At 45.8% G+C, this 18123-nt stretch overlaps 1 protein-coding gene across 2 annotated transcripts in view; it reads right to left on the bottom strand.

The window, feature by feature from the left end:
- The window catches only part of ATG2B (autophagy related 2B), a 1072129-nt gene that overhangs the window by 799655 nt on the left and 254351 nt on the right, over nucleotides 1–18123 (bottom strand). For both annotated transcript variants that reach the window (XM_086937744.1, XM_086937743.1), the window contains exon 11: nucleotides 9166–9427. In XM_086937744.1, the coding sequence (XP_086793870.1) occupies nucleotides 9166–9427 (262 nt within the window). The remainder of the gene's footprint in view (nucleotides 1–9165; nucleotides 9428–18123) is intronic.

Below are 18123 nucleotides of genomic sequence, written 5' to 3' on the forward strand. Positions count from 1 at the left end.
TGTTACAGCACCTTGAGCGCCCCTCCAGATCCACCACTCGCTCCTCCATGGTGGATAGGCGGGACAGGACCTCCTGCATAATTTTTTGTTGGTCCTTGACTATAGGTTGCAGGTCTGCCATGATCTTTTCCCCATCGTGGACCTTGTCAGCCAGCTACTGATGGTCATCCGTGATGTCAGTCATTAGGGTGCTTAGTCCCTCCTCCATAGATGCTCTGGAGAGTTCGATGGCCGCCAAGACGCGGTCTAGTTTGTCCGATATAGACTGATCGGACGGGGTCGCTGCGAGCTTGGCCCCCTGGATTGAGGCATATTTTCTGGCGCCGTCTCTGGCACCCTGGTGGGTTGCGTGGCCCTGGGTTTCCCCATTGCGTGTCCTGGGATGTCTCACCTCCTCCGCTCTTGGGTTCGGGTGTGGGTGTGCTGGCGTCAACGGTCACTATGTAATGCCCGGTCGCTTCTGTCGGTGCGTCAGGGTGGACGCGGTCTCCTGTCTGCGCTTCTGGGCTGAGCGGGTGCCCCCACTGTTTGATTGGGGGGTTATTCCCTCTGTCCATGCCCTGATAGCCCCGCGGGGATCACTCAGCCGGGCCCAGCCATCAAGGGTGCAGGAGCCTCCCCCTGCCGCGTCCACTGTCCACAAGTGGCCTGCGCAGACGGAGGGGGTCCCCGAAGCGGCGCGATACCCCACCGATCTATGGGCCGATGGGGTGCTAACTGTGTGTCCCTGTCCTTGGACCCTGGCTGGGGGAAAAAAACTGGCCTAAAAGTCCGCCATCTTCGGGTCAGGCAAGGGTTTAACCCCTCCCATGCTGGTGATAAACCCCAGCCATCTAGCCCCGCGGTGGGCGTGTGCTGATGACGGCTGGGGTTCGTCACGGCCCGCCCTGTTCTTTTGTTTACCGCATAGCGGTAAAATCACAGCGAAAGGGTTAATAAAGCTTCGGTGGCGGGGGGTGCCATGCCCACCCCCCGGCTGCAGGCCACCCCTGATTCCCCCCCACCACTCACCGTCTGGGAAGAAGGGGCTGTGTGCCCCCAGGCAGGTCAGATCCTTGTGTTCAGGTGCAGAGGGCTTCTTGCTCTAAGGCACCGGGCGCCATTTTAAAGTCAGGCAGGCCTTGTGTCAGCAATCCTCCGGTGTCCTGCAATCCAGGGGGGGCCTGGTAAGTTCTCCAGACCCCCGTTGCTTTGCCCCCCCATGTTCTCCGCCAGTTGCTGTGCTCCGGGGGGCGGGGGGTCCACTCAGCCGTCCCCGTCCGCTTCAGCATGCGCAGCAGGGACGCGGCGGCCCGGTTCACTTGCGGGATTTACCGCAGTGCCATTTGTGGCGGGAACTGCCGCCGGGCCCCCAGGCGATCCCCACTCGTCCCGGTCCAGCCTCTTCGATCCCAAGGGAGGCACCGCGGGACACAATTCACAATAGAGAAGCCCCTCGGGGCGGAGAGACGCGCGTGCGGCCAGCAATGTTGCCGCTCGGCGCCGTGTCTCGCAGCTTCAGGACTCAGCTTGCCGCCCCGGTTTTCTGCCGCGAGTGCCCTCCACACCAGTCAATGCCACAAGGATTTCGGAGCCAGGCGCCTGTTTCTGCGCCGGGGCCAACACTGGAACGGCACCACTTGGTCCACCCGGTCCGGAGCCTCAGTGCAGCACGACCGCCATTGTCGCCTGCCTGGCCACGCCCCCATGAGGTCAGAACGACAGCATGATAATACATTTTGTGTAAAATTATTTTATTAGCTGAGACCTCAATCCCCTGCTTCCATGTCTTTACCATTCCCTAACCTCCATATTGACATTTCCCAATTGTTAACTGTCACCTACACACACACGGTAGAGTATAGACAAGTGGGTTACCCAACTAGAGTCACTGGGACCTGGGTTATATAGTTACTAGGAGGAAAGGGTCCCAGTGAGAGCACAAAGTAATTTAAACCATTAATGAATGAATCAAGAAATGATATTTATATCCACAGAGTTTTAATTCACTCAGGGAACAAATGTAATGGATACATATTTAAGAACAATCAATCACATTTGCGGTCATAAAGTGCCCCGGGCGGGAAAGCGGGAAGTGATAGTGATGAGGATAAGGGAGTGATAGGGTTTAAGTGACAGTAAAATCAAACATTCGAAAAAACTCTTTAGCTATAATTCAGATATCAGCATTGTCAAGAAGAAATGACAACCATAATCAAAAGAGGCATACAACACCATGTACAATATCTACATAATATTGGTGTGAAGTTGCCACAAAAGGGACAACAGTCGACGTTTCGACCCTCTTAACAATGCAGGTATGTAATCCTTGCAGCGGGGTCTTCATCAGGACCAGGGGTAAAGGGCAAGTGGACCTATTAAAAATAAATATAAGTTAGAGGGGTACTAATCCAACCTCTAAGGTTTATCACAATGGTAGTCGGACAATATTACTAAAGAAAGCTAAATAATCCGTACTGATTGTATCTAGATGCACTGTATAATTAAAAAGTGATCCAAACATGTTAATTAGCATAAGGGACTTTAGTACATAATATCCAATTAATTTAGAAACCTGAGCTACCAGGAGGGAAAATCGACACGCAGGTAGGTAAACCACTTACAATCAAGGCGGAGTGTGAGTACAATTACCTGAATTGGTTCAGACGTTGCCTAAAAGTCAAGTGAGAAGTCAAGAAAGTGCTTCGGATCGTCACTATCGAGTGAGGCCTCATATAGGGAGGAAAAGCACCTAGGGAATAGGGATGCGAGTAAATATAAATCGCAAAAATGGCGTGTTTGGCGCTAGGGAGAGTGACACGGTTACTAGCGGTTAGTTCTAGCATTATAAAATGCAGTGAGGTAAGAAGCAAAACTCTGATGTGAAAAACGAGTAAAGCGGCATCAAAGTCCCAATTGCTTTGCTTACAATGTGACAACTTGGCATAATATATATGGCTACAACACAGGGAAAGATTAGGCTTTAATTATTAACCACAGCGCTGATTCATGTACGAGGCGCCAGGGAGAATGAAGAAAAGTTACTGGCAATTATTCTTAGCCTGTCAACATAGCTAAATATGGTGGTGTAAGGAGCAAAACATACCAAGAAGGTTGAAGTCCTCTCATATAAATTCGAGCAGAACCGCGTCAAAATCACAAATGCTTGGCTATAACTGGATAATCACGGGGCATCTCAGCATACTAAGTATAGCTGCAATATAGGGAAAGATTAGGCTTTTAATTAACAACCACAGCGCTAGTACACGCTCTAAGCAGCCATACATATAGAAGTAACGTGGGACATACCATGGGGGTTGACGGTCCTTCACTCAATGATGTAGTAAAATTATCAAGGACAAGGAGACAGCACCTACAAATAAATATTATTACATTTAATGCAGGAGAGATAATGAAGAAAAAATATCCGCATGGTGTGTTAAAAACGGGCCAGGCACAATGGCGCTTACCGGTTTTTTTTTTATATGAGGCACTGGCATGGTGCTGAACCAATTATCGGCAACATGTGGAATAAATATCCGTCTGTGGGGTATAAAATGTAAGAGGCCAAAGTGAGTGCCTGGTCAATCACGGATTATGCGTGCTGGAGACGGGAAGGTATTGCTACTTACTTATTCAAGTTCGGAAGAGTGGCTCCGTGCAAGGGCAAACAGTGTCTGCGCTACTTCCTGGTTAGAGAAGTAACCATGGAGACGAGTCACATGGTGCGTGACTGAACAGTGGAGCGCAACAACAGACTAGTGTCTGATTGAGAGTAATAGCGGATTAAGGAACAGGCGGAGGAGGAGAGGAGTGAATAATTAATTTAACAAATATAATCATCCTGTCCTCACGGAAGAATGCAGTCCTAGAATATAGGAAAATGCCAATATGTGAAAAGTCATAGCAGATTACAAATCAGGGGGAGGGGGGTTTGGGGGGGGGGGTTTGGGGGTGGGTTTTGATCTATCAAATTACATCATCATGTGCCCACGGAAGAATATAATTCCAGAGTATAAGAAAAATGCCAATGAGTCAAAAGACATTAGTATTAACAAGAGACTAATTGAGATCTCCAAGGCGTACCTCTCGAGCATGAGGGTAAAAGCCTGTAGTTTGATTGGTCGAGATAAACATTTATACAAAGTCATACATATTATGTTAGCATATCATTCTGTTTGGTATCCAGGAAGTTTATCAAAGCATAGAACGGCGTACCTCTCTAAACAGGAGGGTAAGGCCTCAGGCTAGATTGATATACATGCAAAGTGTATACACCGAACAGACCATTACTATACCATAAGTCTCCAATATCAGAATGGGTCTAGGTGTCTCAAAATCTAGCCATCCCCGTGAGATGATAAGGACAGAGGGATACTAAGGGCCGAGGATGCAGGAGTTATTAGCACTCAAATCTATGGAAGGTAACTGGGCCCATGTAGAGTGGCCATGTGAGTGTTGGAACAAAGTGCCTCAGTTTATGGAAGTACAGCTAATTGAGAAAAGGAACTGTCCTGTTCATTGAGACCCGTTTCAATGGAATTGAAAAAGTAAATCCATTTTAATTCGCGGGTGTTGAGAATATCTGAGATATTGCCACCTCGTGGGCCCAGTGTTGCCTTTTCAATGACAAGCCAACGTAGGCTTTCCGGAGAATGGGAGTTCAATTTGAAATGGTCTACCAGAGGTGCCCCAGGAACCTCGCAACGGATCCGACTCATATGTTGCAGGATCCGTGCTTTTACCTTCTGTTGGGTTTGGCCAATATAGATTTTCTGGCAGGGGCAAATAATGGCATAAATGATACTGCTTGAATTGCAATTAGTGAGAGATCTGAGTTTCACTGTCAGATGAAGATGTACAAGTTCTTTGGTTTGAATAGCTGAGTTGCAGGCCTTACAATGACCACATTTAAAATGACCAATGACTGGTGGTAGATTCCACATTGAGGTGATCGTGGGTTGATTTTCTGTGGGCATGAAGGAGCAGACCACATAGTCTTTAATGCTTTTAGCCTTTTTGAACGCATGGAGAGGTGTTTCAGGTTGCTGGATGTCTCCAGAGACCAGGTGCCAGTGTTGATTAATGATCCGTTTGATGGTGTTGCTTTTGGTATTGAAGGTAGTGACACAGACAATACGGTTGCGCTGCTGGGTTGTCCTGTCTTGTGGTGATAGTAATTCTTCACGGGGGTAAAACCATGCACGTTTGCGTGCTTTCTTTATTAGGCGTCTTGGATATCCCCGGTTTAGCAGACGATTCGAAAGATCTTCTGATTCTGAGAAATAATGGGTTTTGTCAGAACAGTTCCTTCGTATTCTCAGAAACTGTCCAAAGGGCAGACTGTCCCGGAGGGCACGGGGGTGAAGGCTGTTATAGGCCAATAAGGAGTTTCTTTCGGCTGGTTTTCGATACAATTTAGTATAGAGTGAACCGGATTGGTGATAAATAGTGATATCCAAAAAGTCAATGGTATTGTTATCAGACTGAATAGTGAATTGAACAGATTGAGATTGTTGGTTGAGCCAGGTGAAGAATTCAGTTAATTCTTCCTGGTTACCACGCCAAATCAATAGAACGTCGTCGATGTACCTCATCCAGAGGCCAAGCTGGTCTCTGAATGGGTTCGATTGGTTAAGGACGGTGTCTTCTTCGAAGGCTGCCATGTATAGTATGGCCACATCTGGGGCAAAGGGTGCTCCCATTGCTACCCCGGAAGTTTGAAGGTAGAATTTGTTGTCAAATAAGAAAAAATTCCTTGTCATTGCGATTTTCAGCAGAGCTATAATGAACTCCGAGGGGACTTGGACGGGTGCAGGACGTTTTTGCAGGCATCTGGTGATTACTGAGAGAGCCTCTTGTTGCGGAATACATGTATACAGGGAGACCACATCACAAGTGGCTAGTCTGTGAGTTAATGGATCATATGGTATACTTTTGATGATGTTGATGGTGTGCATAGTATCTCGCAGATACGTTGGAGTGGATTCTGCCATTGGTTTCAAGAAAAAGTCTATGTATTTTCCTAGTGGTTCTAATATGGAACCGCAACCAGACACGATCGGGCGACCTGGAGGATTTGACATATTTTTATGAATCTTAGGCAAGGTGTACAGTGTTGCCAAGCGGGGGTGTTTGTTATTCAAGAACAAGAATTCATTTTCAGATATAAAACCCAGATCAAGGCCTTCCTGAGTAATTTCCAAGATCTCCAATGCAATGGATTTAGTGGGATCCGACCTCAGTATTTGGTAACAGGTTTCATCTTGTAATTGACGTAGAATTTCAGATTTGTAGGTGGACGTGTCCTGAATTACAATACCTCCACCCTTGTCTGCGGGTTTAATCACCACTTGATGGTTGTTGGCCAAGGACTGTAGGGCTAGTTTTTCCGGTTTGCTGGTATTATACCTGATGAAGGTTCTATCCTGTAGAGTTCGTTGGACATCACGCCAAACGACCGATTCATATGTTAGGATCTGATTAGACATGCTGCTTGCATGTGGGACAAAGGTAGATGGAGGTCGCAAGCCAGTAACGGATGATTTGGGCTCAGTTATAGTATTACGAAAAAAATACTTTAGACGTATTTTTCTAAAGAACTTACACAGTTCAGTTCGTATGACAAAATCATCCGGTTTGTGTGTTGGGACATAGGTGAGTCCTTTACTCAATACCTGCAGTTCGGCATCTGTGAGTGGTTGTTTGGAAATGTTCACCACAGGATTCAGAATCTCATGAGCTTTTACCAACGATAGGTTTTGTTCCGGGTCACTCTCTCGCCGTGCTGTTCTGGTTGGAACCTGACTTGTTTCGAGGTTTGGCCTCGGCCTCCATCCCAGTTGCTCTGATTCTGCTGGGTACCACGTTGGTGTTGACCACGGGGCCATGTGTTGCCTCTGCCGCGGGGGGGTCCGCCAGAATCCCCGACCTAAAAAAGGAGAAAATTGTTGAGGTGGATAGTTGTAGTCCTAATATTGGTATTGATGACTCGGACCAGCCGACTCCGGTTCCCCTTCGGAGCTGAAAGATGAGTCGGAAAATGTCTGGAAATTCCGTCTACCCCGGTACGATCCTCGGCCTCTATTGGTGAAGCGACCTTGGGTGTCTTGGCGGTAATAGTCGTCCTGTAGGTACGGGTACGTCTTTTTCTTATCGTACAATCTGATGTCTCGGGCTAACTTCTCAAGTTTCCGGGTTTGAGTGGTTAGGTCAAAGTCTTTGAGTGTGGCTTCTAGATTAGTTAAAGTGTCTTTAGCACTGGCAAAGTTGGTCTCAGCAGCAATCTCCGCTTTCAAAGACTCATCCTCGACATCCCACGACACAGCCACATCTCCGGACACCTAAGAGACCTGCACTGGCTCCCGGTCAACAAGAGAATCACCTTCCGCCTCCTTACCCACGCACACAAAGCTCTCCACGACCAAGGCCCGAGCTACCTCAACAACCGAATCAACTTCTACGCTCCCAAACGCCACCTCCGATCCGCCAGCCACGCCCTCGCCGCCGTCCCACGCATCCGCAGAGCCACTACAGGAGGAAGGTCCTTCTCCTACCTGGCCGCCAAGACCTGGAACTCCCTCCCGGCCGACCTGCGCCTGACCCAAGACCACCTCTCCTTCAGGAAGAAGCTCAAGACCTGGCTGTTCGAGCAGTAGCGGCACCCCCCCCCCAAAGCGCCTCGAGACCCTACGGGTAGGTAGCGCGCTCTATAAATGTCTTTGATTGATTGATTGATTGAATTTCCATAGTAATTTGTTGAACTTGCTCTGCAGCTGTTTCCACGCGAAGCACCATCCAATGGCGTGAGCAGTTATTTGAGATGTGGCTGAATCCTTCTCTGAATTTCGGGACTTCTATAAAGATAGCCGGCTCAATTTTGATCTGTAATCCGACAGGGATTATATTTTCTTTTAGGTACCTCGTGAGTAAGTGGCCGTGCCACCGGGTGCGTACCAGTTTCTTCTCAAGGCGCTCAAGGCGCGAGATCTTATCCTTCAGCGAAAAGTCAATTGAAGGGATGTCTGAAGGGAAGAAGATATTATCGGGATTTTCCAATAATTTATCGATGTAGTCCTCGGAGTAGGACAAAAGTTCTCTTTCTACCATATTGTGATGTGAGCAAAATAAATTTGAAAAGAAATGGAACCTCGCAGACAACCGTCTGCTCGAAGTAGAGTATAGACAAGTGGGTTACCCAACTAGAGTCACTGGGACCTGGGATATATAGTTACTAGGAGGAAAGGGTCCCAGTGAGAGCACACAGTAATTTAAACCATTAATGAATGAATCAAGAAATGATATTTATATCCACAGAGTTTTAATTCACTCAGGGAACAAATGTAATGGATACATATTTAAGAACAATCAATCACATTTGCGGTCATAAGGTGCCCCGGGCGGGAAAGCGGGAAGTGATAGTGATGAGGATAAGGGAGTGATAGGGTTTAAGTGACAGTAAAATCAAACATTCGAAAAAACTCTTTAGCTATAATTCAGATAGCAGCATTGTCAAGAAGGTCCACTTGCCCCTTACCCCTGGTCCTGATGAAGACCCCGCTGCAAGGATTACATTACCTGCATTGTTAAGAGGGTCGAAACGTCGACTGTTGTTCCTTTTGTGGCAACTTCACGCCAATATTATGTAGATATTGTACATGGTGTTGTATGCCTCTTCCGATTATGGTTGTCATTTCTTCTTGACAATGCTGCTATCTGAATTATAGCTAAAGAGTTTTTTGGCATAAAAGGGAGTGTCACTTGTGCAGAATGACTTTCAAGCATGATTATAGGCAATGTTTAAGAACAGGGGAAGTGTTTTAAAATGTTTAGCACAACAGAGATATCTCTTCACATTGTAAACCTTGTTGCAATAGATAACTGTTAGGTGAACCTATAAATATTATTAAATAAATAGCCCACAAATGCAGCCACAATAAACTTTTGTCATATGGCTGTTGTACATGCTTGGAAACAGGCCAAACCTTCCATTAAAACAAATCAAAAATAGTTCAGAAGAAATAGATATAGGTCTGCTTGCAAAAGACTACACCTGCAGCAATAAACAAACACATTTTCTTTTGTAATTAAAATCCAATAATGCATTTTCAATAAGGAAATGTGAAAATAAGACACTGATAACTTATCAGTTTCTCAGTTTGTCCACATGAGCAAATTAAATAGTACCTGAGGTGGTCATGAGCACAAGCTTCTGCAAACACTGCTCGGAAAGACAGGAAATCATCTGATGACAACTTAATTGGATCAATCTTTGCTATTTGGCTGAAGTAGTCTAGAGCCATTGGTGTTAGTGGGTTTAGGTTCAAGGAGGAATCAGGCGGTGAAAGAGGATCAATGTGAAGCACTGATACCGACAAAGTGCCCACAACCAGCCTAAAAACAAGTTCTGGTCTAGATTCATCCAACGAGATTGATCGTGATGGAAGGGCTGGAATAAAAAAGAAAGTTGATTTTAGTGTCAAATATGGTGGTTCTAATATGCAAATATTTAGTTAATATAATTAGACATGTAATAAACACTACGAATACTGGTGAAAACATCTCTTCAATGTTTATAAAAACTAGCCTTTTATTCTTAATCTTTCACTGACTCTAACACAAACAAGCTTAATTACTATGTCATTTTTTTTTATTTTTACTAAAACAAAAAAAGTCAGACTCAAGAATAAACAAGAAGATAAATATATATGGGATAAAGTACCCCTTTCCTTTACATTATAAGGACATTGCTAGTCACTGAGGAGTTACATTACCATATAGAGGAACAAAGTCAAAACCTTTTTGAAGACCGAATCTCTCTCATGGGGTCGATATAATAACTGAACGATCTATTAGGATTCAGCCAAAGTAGTTTCTCCTCATTGGTGGGATTGGGAGGAAGGAATAACATGGGAAAGGCAATGGATTGTAGCAGATGGAAAGGGGTCACCACCTTGGCCAGGAAGGATGCTTTAGTCCTCAAGACCAGTTTGCCTGGCTATAAGTACATGAAGGTAGGGCGAACACACAGTGCCTGCAACTCACTTACATAATGGCCACACAAAAAAAACTGTTTTAAAAGTTCTCAATCCTGACTGACAACCATGCAGGAGTTTATAGAGGACCAAAATGTCAACACTAGATTCAGATCCTACTGGGGCATCACAGAAAACGTAGGGAAAAACCTAGCCAGTCCTTTCAAAAATTGGATGGCAATCTGAGATTTGAACAAGGAAGGTTGACCGGGAAGACCAACTAATACAGACACTGCAGCAATGTAGCCCACCATGGCCACTGCGCACCTCTGCTGGCCTAGTGAAGGAGCAAAGAGAAGGATGTCCAATAAACAAGCCTTCAGCAGGTCCAGTTTATGCTCTGTGACAAATTGATTCCAAATTCCATAATAGACAAGGGGAAGGGGTGATGAACAGATAATATGTCGTCAACCACCTCCAGCAGCAGGCAGAAGGAGCTCAGATGTCTCCGCTCAGTCTTCAGGCATGAAGGTGGAGGCCTTGGAGGTTGGTGTGCAGAACCTGCCCCTCCAACTTGAAGAGGAGGTCTACTCTGAGAGGCCGTCAGAGTAGGGGACAAGGGTTGAGTTGAACAAGGTCCAAATACCGCACCTGTCTTGGCAAGACTGGGGACTATCAGAATGGCTTGGCTCAGTCCTGCCACAGCTTCCTCAAGACATAAGAAATCAAGAGTATGATAGGAAACAGGTAAGGAGTGGAAAACTTCACCTCAACAGAAACATGCCCCTCAATGACTCTCTGAAAAGGGAAACTTAAGGGCACAGAACTGTGGACAGTGTGCGTTGTCAAGAGTAGCGAAGAGGTTCACCTGGAAAAAGCTCCAAACAATTAAAGATGGTCTGCGACACCCCTGGGTGGAGACGCTAATGGTGATGGGCAAGAAGACACCGACTCAGGCTGTCAGCTCCAGTGTTCAGGGAGTTTGCCTGATGGATGGCGACCAGTCAGATTCAATGCATATGCGTCCAGTCGCAAAGCTTTCCAGCAGAAAAGATGAGACCCCACTCCTTTCTGCTTGTTGACATACCATATAATTGTTGTAATGTCTGTCAAGATCTGGACAGACCAGCCATACAGGGGGGAAAGGAAGGCCTTTACGGTCTGGCAAATAGCCAGCACTTCCAGCAGGCTGATGTGAAGAACCTGCTCCTCTGGAGACCAAAGGCCTATGACCGCCAGTTGATCCAAGTAAGCACTCACACCAGGGTAGCTGCATCCGTCACAACCATGGCCACTGGTGGAGGGGGGCAAAAGAACATACCTCGTGCAAGGTGCTCTTCTACCGATCACCTCATTGTCCCAGGAGATCTCTGTGTTGTCTGATACATTTCCCCCACGCTGGAACAATGACCAGCAAAGGCACCACTGCAGAGGCCTCATTTGACAGTGTGTATACATGAACAGCAGAATGAAGGAAGCTAGAAGACCTAGTAGACAAATAACCATTAAAATTGGAATGCAAGCACACCCAAAACTTTGTAATCAATCCAGAAAATTCCAGATCCTTTGAGGAACTCCTCTCAAGAGCCTTCACTCCGAAGGCTCTCAATGAACAGAAGGTGGTAAGAGGGCTAAAGGTGACACTTGGGCATATGGATGGAAAAAACACAAGTCGAACAGCAAGGATGGGAACCCGCATTGAGTAGCAATCGTCCTAGATGTTCGCAGATGTGCCACAACCACTTCAATGCCTTAGTGCCGATGTTAAACCAAATAGGAGGACCACAAACTGGTAGTGGATGAAACTTACCATAAACCGCAGTTACATCTTGTGTGACAGACAGCAGGATTGGTATGTGGAAATATGATTCCCGCAAGTAGAGCAACACTATCCATTCTTTTGCTTCCAGTATCAGAAGAACCTGATCTAAGGATAGAATCTTGATTGTTTAATTGCGATGGTCACAGTTGAGCAACCTGAAATTCAGGATCAGAAACTGACTGCTGTCCTTCTGGGAACCATGGAAGTACAGGGATTAGCACCCCTGCCCAATGTTCTGCTCTAAGACGATCTCCAATGCTACTTTCTGCAACACAGCAGCTACCCTCTGTTCCACAATTTTTTAAAGAAGACCAATAGAGTGACTTGGTAATAATTTCAGCTACTGTGTACAATAATCAGAGCTGTTCAACTGGTTCGCTTTAAAATACAGTCAACAATGTTTCGATCCTTTTACAATACAGGGTCTCTTCAGGACCAAGGGATATGGGGACAATCTAATGATCAGAAAAAGAAAAAGAAGACATATGCTTAGAATGCTATATGTCAGCTGAAATCCTTAGAAAAGGAATTATGATGGAATAGAGAGTACCTGATGGTGATTGTTCAGCCTCGTGAACAAGTAAAATGAGTGAGACACCGGTAAGGTGAGAAAAGAAAAGGGGATACTCACACGGGGACCCAGTCGGGTGTTGCACATGTGAGAGACAAAAGCGGTATTAGTTAATGAACTGAAGGTGGATGTATGAGGCAATAATAAACTGTTAGCTACTGAGTAGCTGGCTTCACCGTTGACTGTATTTTAAAGCGAACCAGTTGAACAGCTCTGATTATTGTACACTGCAGCTGGAATTATTACCAAGTCACTCTTTGGTCGTCTTTAAAAAATTGTGGAAACCAAGTTGTATATGTTACATGTCTTTTCATTGTCTGTTTTATAGTTCCATTTCACTTGGAGACATGTAAGCACCATTGTGTTTTTTTTTTGGTTTGTGTAGATAACATTTTGAACTTTACAATTCTGATAAAAAGAATCAATGTTAATACAAAGTCTGCAAGGCCATTTTTCTTTCTGACATCACCATAACCCGTTTTGTGATTGTGAGTGTGTACAATATTATTAATATAGAATAACCTAACTTTCCGCTGGAACCGTTATTTCTGTTACACGTGTTAGTGGCTGGGAGGACTGATGCTGGGGATTGGCAAACTCTTTGAAAAAGCCACAAAACTTTTGAAATTGTCTGTAGTCTCAGCCTGGGTAAAGAAGTCCCAAAGATCAGGCAGCAGTCTCTACTGTCTTAAACCTCTCCAAGGCCACGTTAACTTGGTCTCAGAACTGACAAACCACATTAAAAGGCATACCTAGGCTTTCCTGTTTTAAGTTTCTATTTTTGGTCAATTCTGGTAGGGTTTTTCAGTGTGAGAAAGTGATTTCAATACCTTAAACAAGCATTTACAATGCAACGGTTTCGCCTTTGCAAAAGTTAGAGCGATTGGCATTGTAAATGACATAATTGTTATTTATGTGTTGGTTTTGAAAACAGATAAATAAATGGCATTGTCATTTACAATGCCAATAGCTTAATCTCTCGCAAATGCCACACACAAAGACACAGCACTACACACACACAGAGCCCCCCCACACACAGAGGCACACACACTAACACAGAGCCCCACACACACAGAGCCCCACCACACACAGAGCCCAACACACACAGAGCCCAACACACAAACACACACACAGAGCCTAACACACACACACACACACACAGCCCAACACACACACACACAGCCCAACACACACACACACACACACACACACACACACACACACAGAGGCCAACACACACACACACACAGAGGCCAACACACACACAGAGGCCAACACACACACAGAGGCCAACACACACAGAGGCCAACACACACACACACACACACACACACACACACAGAGGCCAACACACACACAGCCCAACACACACACACACACACACAGAGCCCAACACACACACACAGAGCCCACCCACACACACAGAGCCCAACACACACACACACAGAGCCCAACACACACACACACAGAGCCCAACACACACACACACAGAGCCCAACACACACACACAGAGCCCAACACACACACACAGAGCCCAGGCAGAGATCTTTGTGCACACAGCCAGTCACTGGACTGCACAGTCATATGCAAAAAACATAATTTACCTCAAAGATGCAAGTTCTCAAAAGTGCAGGCAGCATTTACATATATATGGTCACTCCTGGTGTGAAAATCACAAGGCCAAGAGAGTAACCCTTGGGCTTAACCAAATATTTTATGGAAAACACGAAGTGCATCTCAAGTGCAAGTCACGATGAAGTTATAAATAGAAAATATTCCTTTCTAGATTGCACCTTTGCCAGATCCAATAGAACTCCAGTGATTACATCTGACCTTGGCAAGCTGGTGCTATGGTTATTTTTTAAATCTTATCTTTTTTACTGCCATGATGGTCCAGAAAAATAAAAAGATGAAAAAAAAGAAAATATACCACAAGCTAAACATGGTGACCGTACACTTGCAATTAAAAGATTATATTAAACAAATGTACCCTTGCATATAATTCTGATAGAACAGTGTCGTCCAAGTGCTCTCTAGCAGGCAAAGGTACTCTGAATAGGTACAGAATTGTATTTTTAGTTTTAATGCAGATCACAGAAAATATGATTCTTATTTGCGCAAAAGAGGGCACTATCGACTTTGAATCTTTAGACAGGTTTAAACAACAAGGAGGAAATGCCGCAACTCATAGTGCGGACCTGTCCCCTACACCATGCTTCATGATGTAGTGTGAAGACGCAAAACCTGAATGGTAGGGCTACAGCCCAATAAAAGAAGAGGGGAAACACAAGGCATATATGTATAAATGTATGTATTTTTTAAGATGTTCTTTTATTACATGAGGCTTGTGTTGTGAACAATTTAAGCTTCCTCTATGCACTACCTAAAAAAGAAAATCTTTGTCAGGCACACACAAAGCGGACTACAACAGGCGCACACAACAGACAGCAGCTAAAATAAGACACTGGGCTGAGTCCCAAAATACCCGGGGCTACAGTATAGTGGGTATAGGAGAGAACGGGCGGGTGAAGGGCGCGGGTGTTCCCAATACTGGTTAAGTGACCTGAGGCAGCCCCAGCCGTGAGAGAGGAGGATGGCTCCTTCCTTCAGCAGCAGAGGTTCCCTCAGCATGGACCGTGCAGAGGTGGACCCCCAGCTGCTGACTCACCCCAAAGCCCTCGGGGGGGTGCGGGGGGGGAATGGCTCTCCCGACCCAAGGGCTGCACCCCTCAGCCCTTTACCCCAAATGAGCTGTTTACTGCAAACTCACCCCAGCTGCTTTCTTCACCCCCAATGCTGCCCCTCACCCCTGGTGTCTGCACCAGTCTCCAGATCCAGGGGAGAAGCCCCCCCTTCCCACGGGCGCCCCGGTCCTCCCTCCTGAGCTGTCCCCACCCGCCTCCGCACCCACCATCTTAGATACTACATACTTAGATATTAGTGCTTATGTGCGAGAAGATGGAGACCTTGTAGCACTTTAAAACTAGAATGCTTACTGTGAAGCTTTGCTGCGTTTCTACCAGTGCCTGAGCAACGAAAACAGCAAAAGCCGCAAAAAGATACAATGACCAACCAAAATTCTAAGACACTGGCAACTCTATAACAAAGCCGGAAATCCCACTTCTTGCATCACAGTCCATATGATCTCTATTAGGAGTTATCCTAGAAGCACAGAATACACAAAGGAAGACCTAAAAATGGCTCACAGTCAGATTATTCACGGTCTTTTTTTTCACAAAAAAAAGTGCACGTGGAGACATTCTCAAAATGTAAACGTAATGATGAACCTGTGTGTTGTTTTGTATTTTTAAAAAGCTTGGCAAAACCGCCAAAGACTAGCCAAATTCAGAAGATAATAAATATGAAGAGAGAGAGAGAGAGAGAGAGAGAGAGAGAGAGAGAGAGAGAGAGAGAGAGAGTGTGGGTGGTACTGTGAGAAATACAGGGTGATAAGAAAACAAGGTACAGTGGGTTGAGGGGGAGAACAGATCGTGCAGGTAGCACTGGGGAACGTTATTTCTTCTAATCCGATTTTGAGTATTGAATCTGCCGTTTGCGACCTTGCCTTGCAAGGCGCGCATCAGTAATTTACTTCACAGATTGATAATGAAGCTCAGACGTGTCTATGTACCGGGGTGCACCGTAGGGTACTGGAGGCGGCTGTACATGGTGCGACCTAACTAGCTCCCAGGAAGGGAAGCGGGCCTTGAGCTGTCACAGACACATCTCCGTGTAATCCTTTTAATGTTCAACATCGATTGCATTTAATACATGCATGCCTCCGGCAGCGCGTGGACGCCTGCGTGACAACTCGTGGAAGTTTCAAAAGATTTAGCGGATGTGAGGTGTCCACGCCATGAGGGGGACTCACTGACGAGAAACCAGCCTCACTGACGCGGAGACGCCTCGGTAAAGGCAGTGTCACACGTCAGAGGACGTCCATGCACGATGGGACACCGGTCACTGGCATGACAGATAGCACTGTCTCAGAGGAAGTCAAACTCTTTCTCAAAGCAGAGCTTAGTGGAAATGGAAAACATATATAATGGAAGATCTTAAATAGAGCATGGAATGGGCACAATCGGGGCGGAGTGTCAGCCAGCCTATGGTCCTGCCAGGATGTATGCATTCTTTTTACAAACGGACAAGAAATGTTTGAGTGAACCGGTTCTGGTTTGCTTTAGTGGTCAGATTACATTTTAAGATACAACAAAGACACGGACAGCGGGCGAGAGTGGGACAAAAACAAAGACACGGACAGCGGGCGGGAGGGGGCGAAAACAATGACACGGACAGCGGGCGGGAGGGGGGCAAAAACAATGACACGGACAGCGGGCGGGAGGGGGGGCAAAAACAAAGACACGGACAGCGGGCGAGAGGGGGGCAAAGACACGGACAGCGGGCGGGACGGGGTGAAAAAGACACGGACAGCGGGCGGGAGGGGGGTGAAAAAGACACGGACAGCAGGCAGGAGGGGGCACAACTTACCTCATAAAGGAGAGAACAAACAAACAAGTCAGGTCCCGGGCCGGCAGCCAATCACAGCGCGGCCCGGGAATGACGTCACGGGGGTGTCCCGGCCGGCAGATTCGGGGGCGTGTTTTTCGCGCTCTCCCCTTCCCATTGGCTGGAAGGTAAAATTCCAGCCAATGGGAAGAGGAGAGGGCGGTACTTAAAAAAAGACACAGAAACGCCCCCGAATCGCGTTTTCACGGGAAAGCGTGATTGACAGCCTCTGTCTCCCAATGGCTATCGTCCATTTATGGAGCTAGCCAATGGGAAACAGAGGCGGTCCGAACATACATACTCTTGACAAAAGTTTTCGATCTGGGCGGGGCACTGCGTGCCCTCGCCAGGTCGAAACCTAAAAAACAGTGGTTATCAGTGGTTACACATTTTCGAGCCAATAAAAATAACAAAATCAGGGTTTTTCCGGTGTTTATGGAACATTTTTTTTTATTATTGCTTGCTTTCTGCACTGATAGAGCATGGTATATAGACAGTGTACATATAGTGTAAATGAGGTCCAAATACATTGTTACAAATCAAACAATTTGTAGTACACCATACAATAATTCTTCAGTGCTTCTTTGGTCATGCACGCTCGCTCTTTCCTTCCCATGTAAACTTTTATCTGTAAAAAAGGCCCTCTCACCATTGGTACTTGAGAAAGGCAATGCCAAAATAGCCAGTATACAATTTGCTAACTTTGGCCACTGACATAGCTTTCCATGCCAATACTGGTGTACCTGAAGATTGTGATTCTCTGCGACAGGTACTGCAACATATGCATTGAACTGGGCGCATATGCCCTCAGAGTTATTGAAGTGGTCAAAATTGAGGCAGCAATTTTGAAACTCCAGAGAAAATTTCCCTTTCCGGAAAGGATCTGTAACTTGTGTCGAGTACCACAGTGAGGCTTCGTTGACTTCAAATGCCATGGTTGGTAAAGGGCTATTTCTCATATATTGTAAAATAAAAGTTCCTGAATTGCTCCTCAATATTTCTTTGCTTACAAGGGGAAAGCATTCTAACAAGGAATATAATGCAGTGCAAAAGTCACTAAAAGTGTCGCCCAGCCTACTTTAAAAAAGATGTTTCACATAAACACCAATTATGCTGAACACTTGGTAGACAAGCGTGCTTTCAGACTAATTTTTTTATTATGTCCACTACAGCAGTCATGCTTTTCTGTAAAAATCTAAGAATGCAGTAGAGTGTACTTTTTTTCAAATTACTATCAATATGTGGCCAAAGATCCTCACATTTCTTGCCTT

The sequence above is a fragment of the Lissotriton vulgaris genome, chromosome 9 (genome assembly GCF_964263255.1).
Source record: "Lissotriton vulgaris chromosome 9, aLisVul1.2, whole genome shotgun sequence".
NCBI classification, from domain to species: domain Eukaryota; kingdom Metazoa; phylum Chordata; class Amphibia; order Caudata; family Salamandridae; genus Lissotriton; species Lissotriton vulgaris.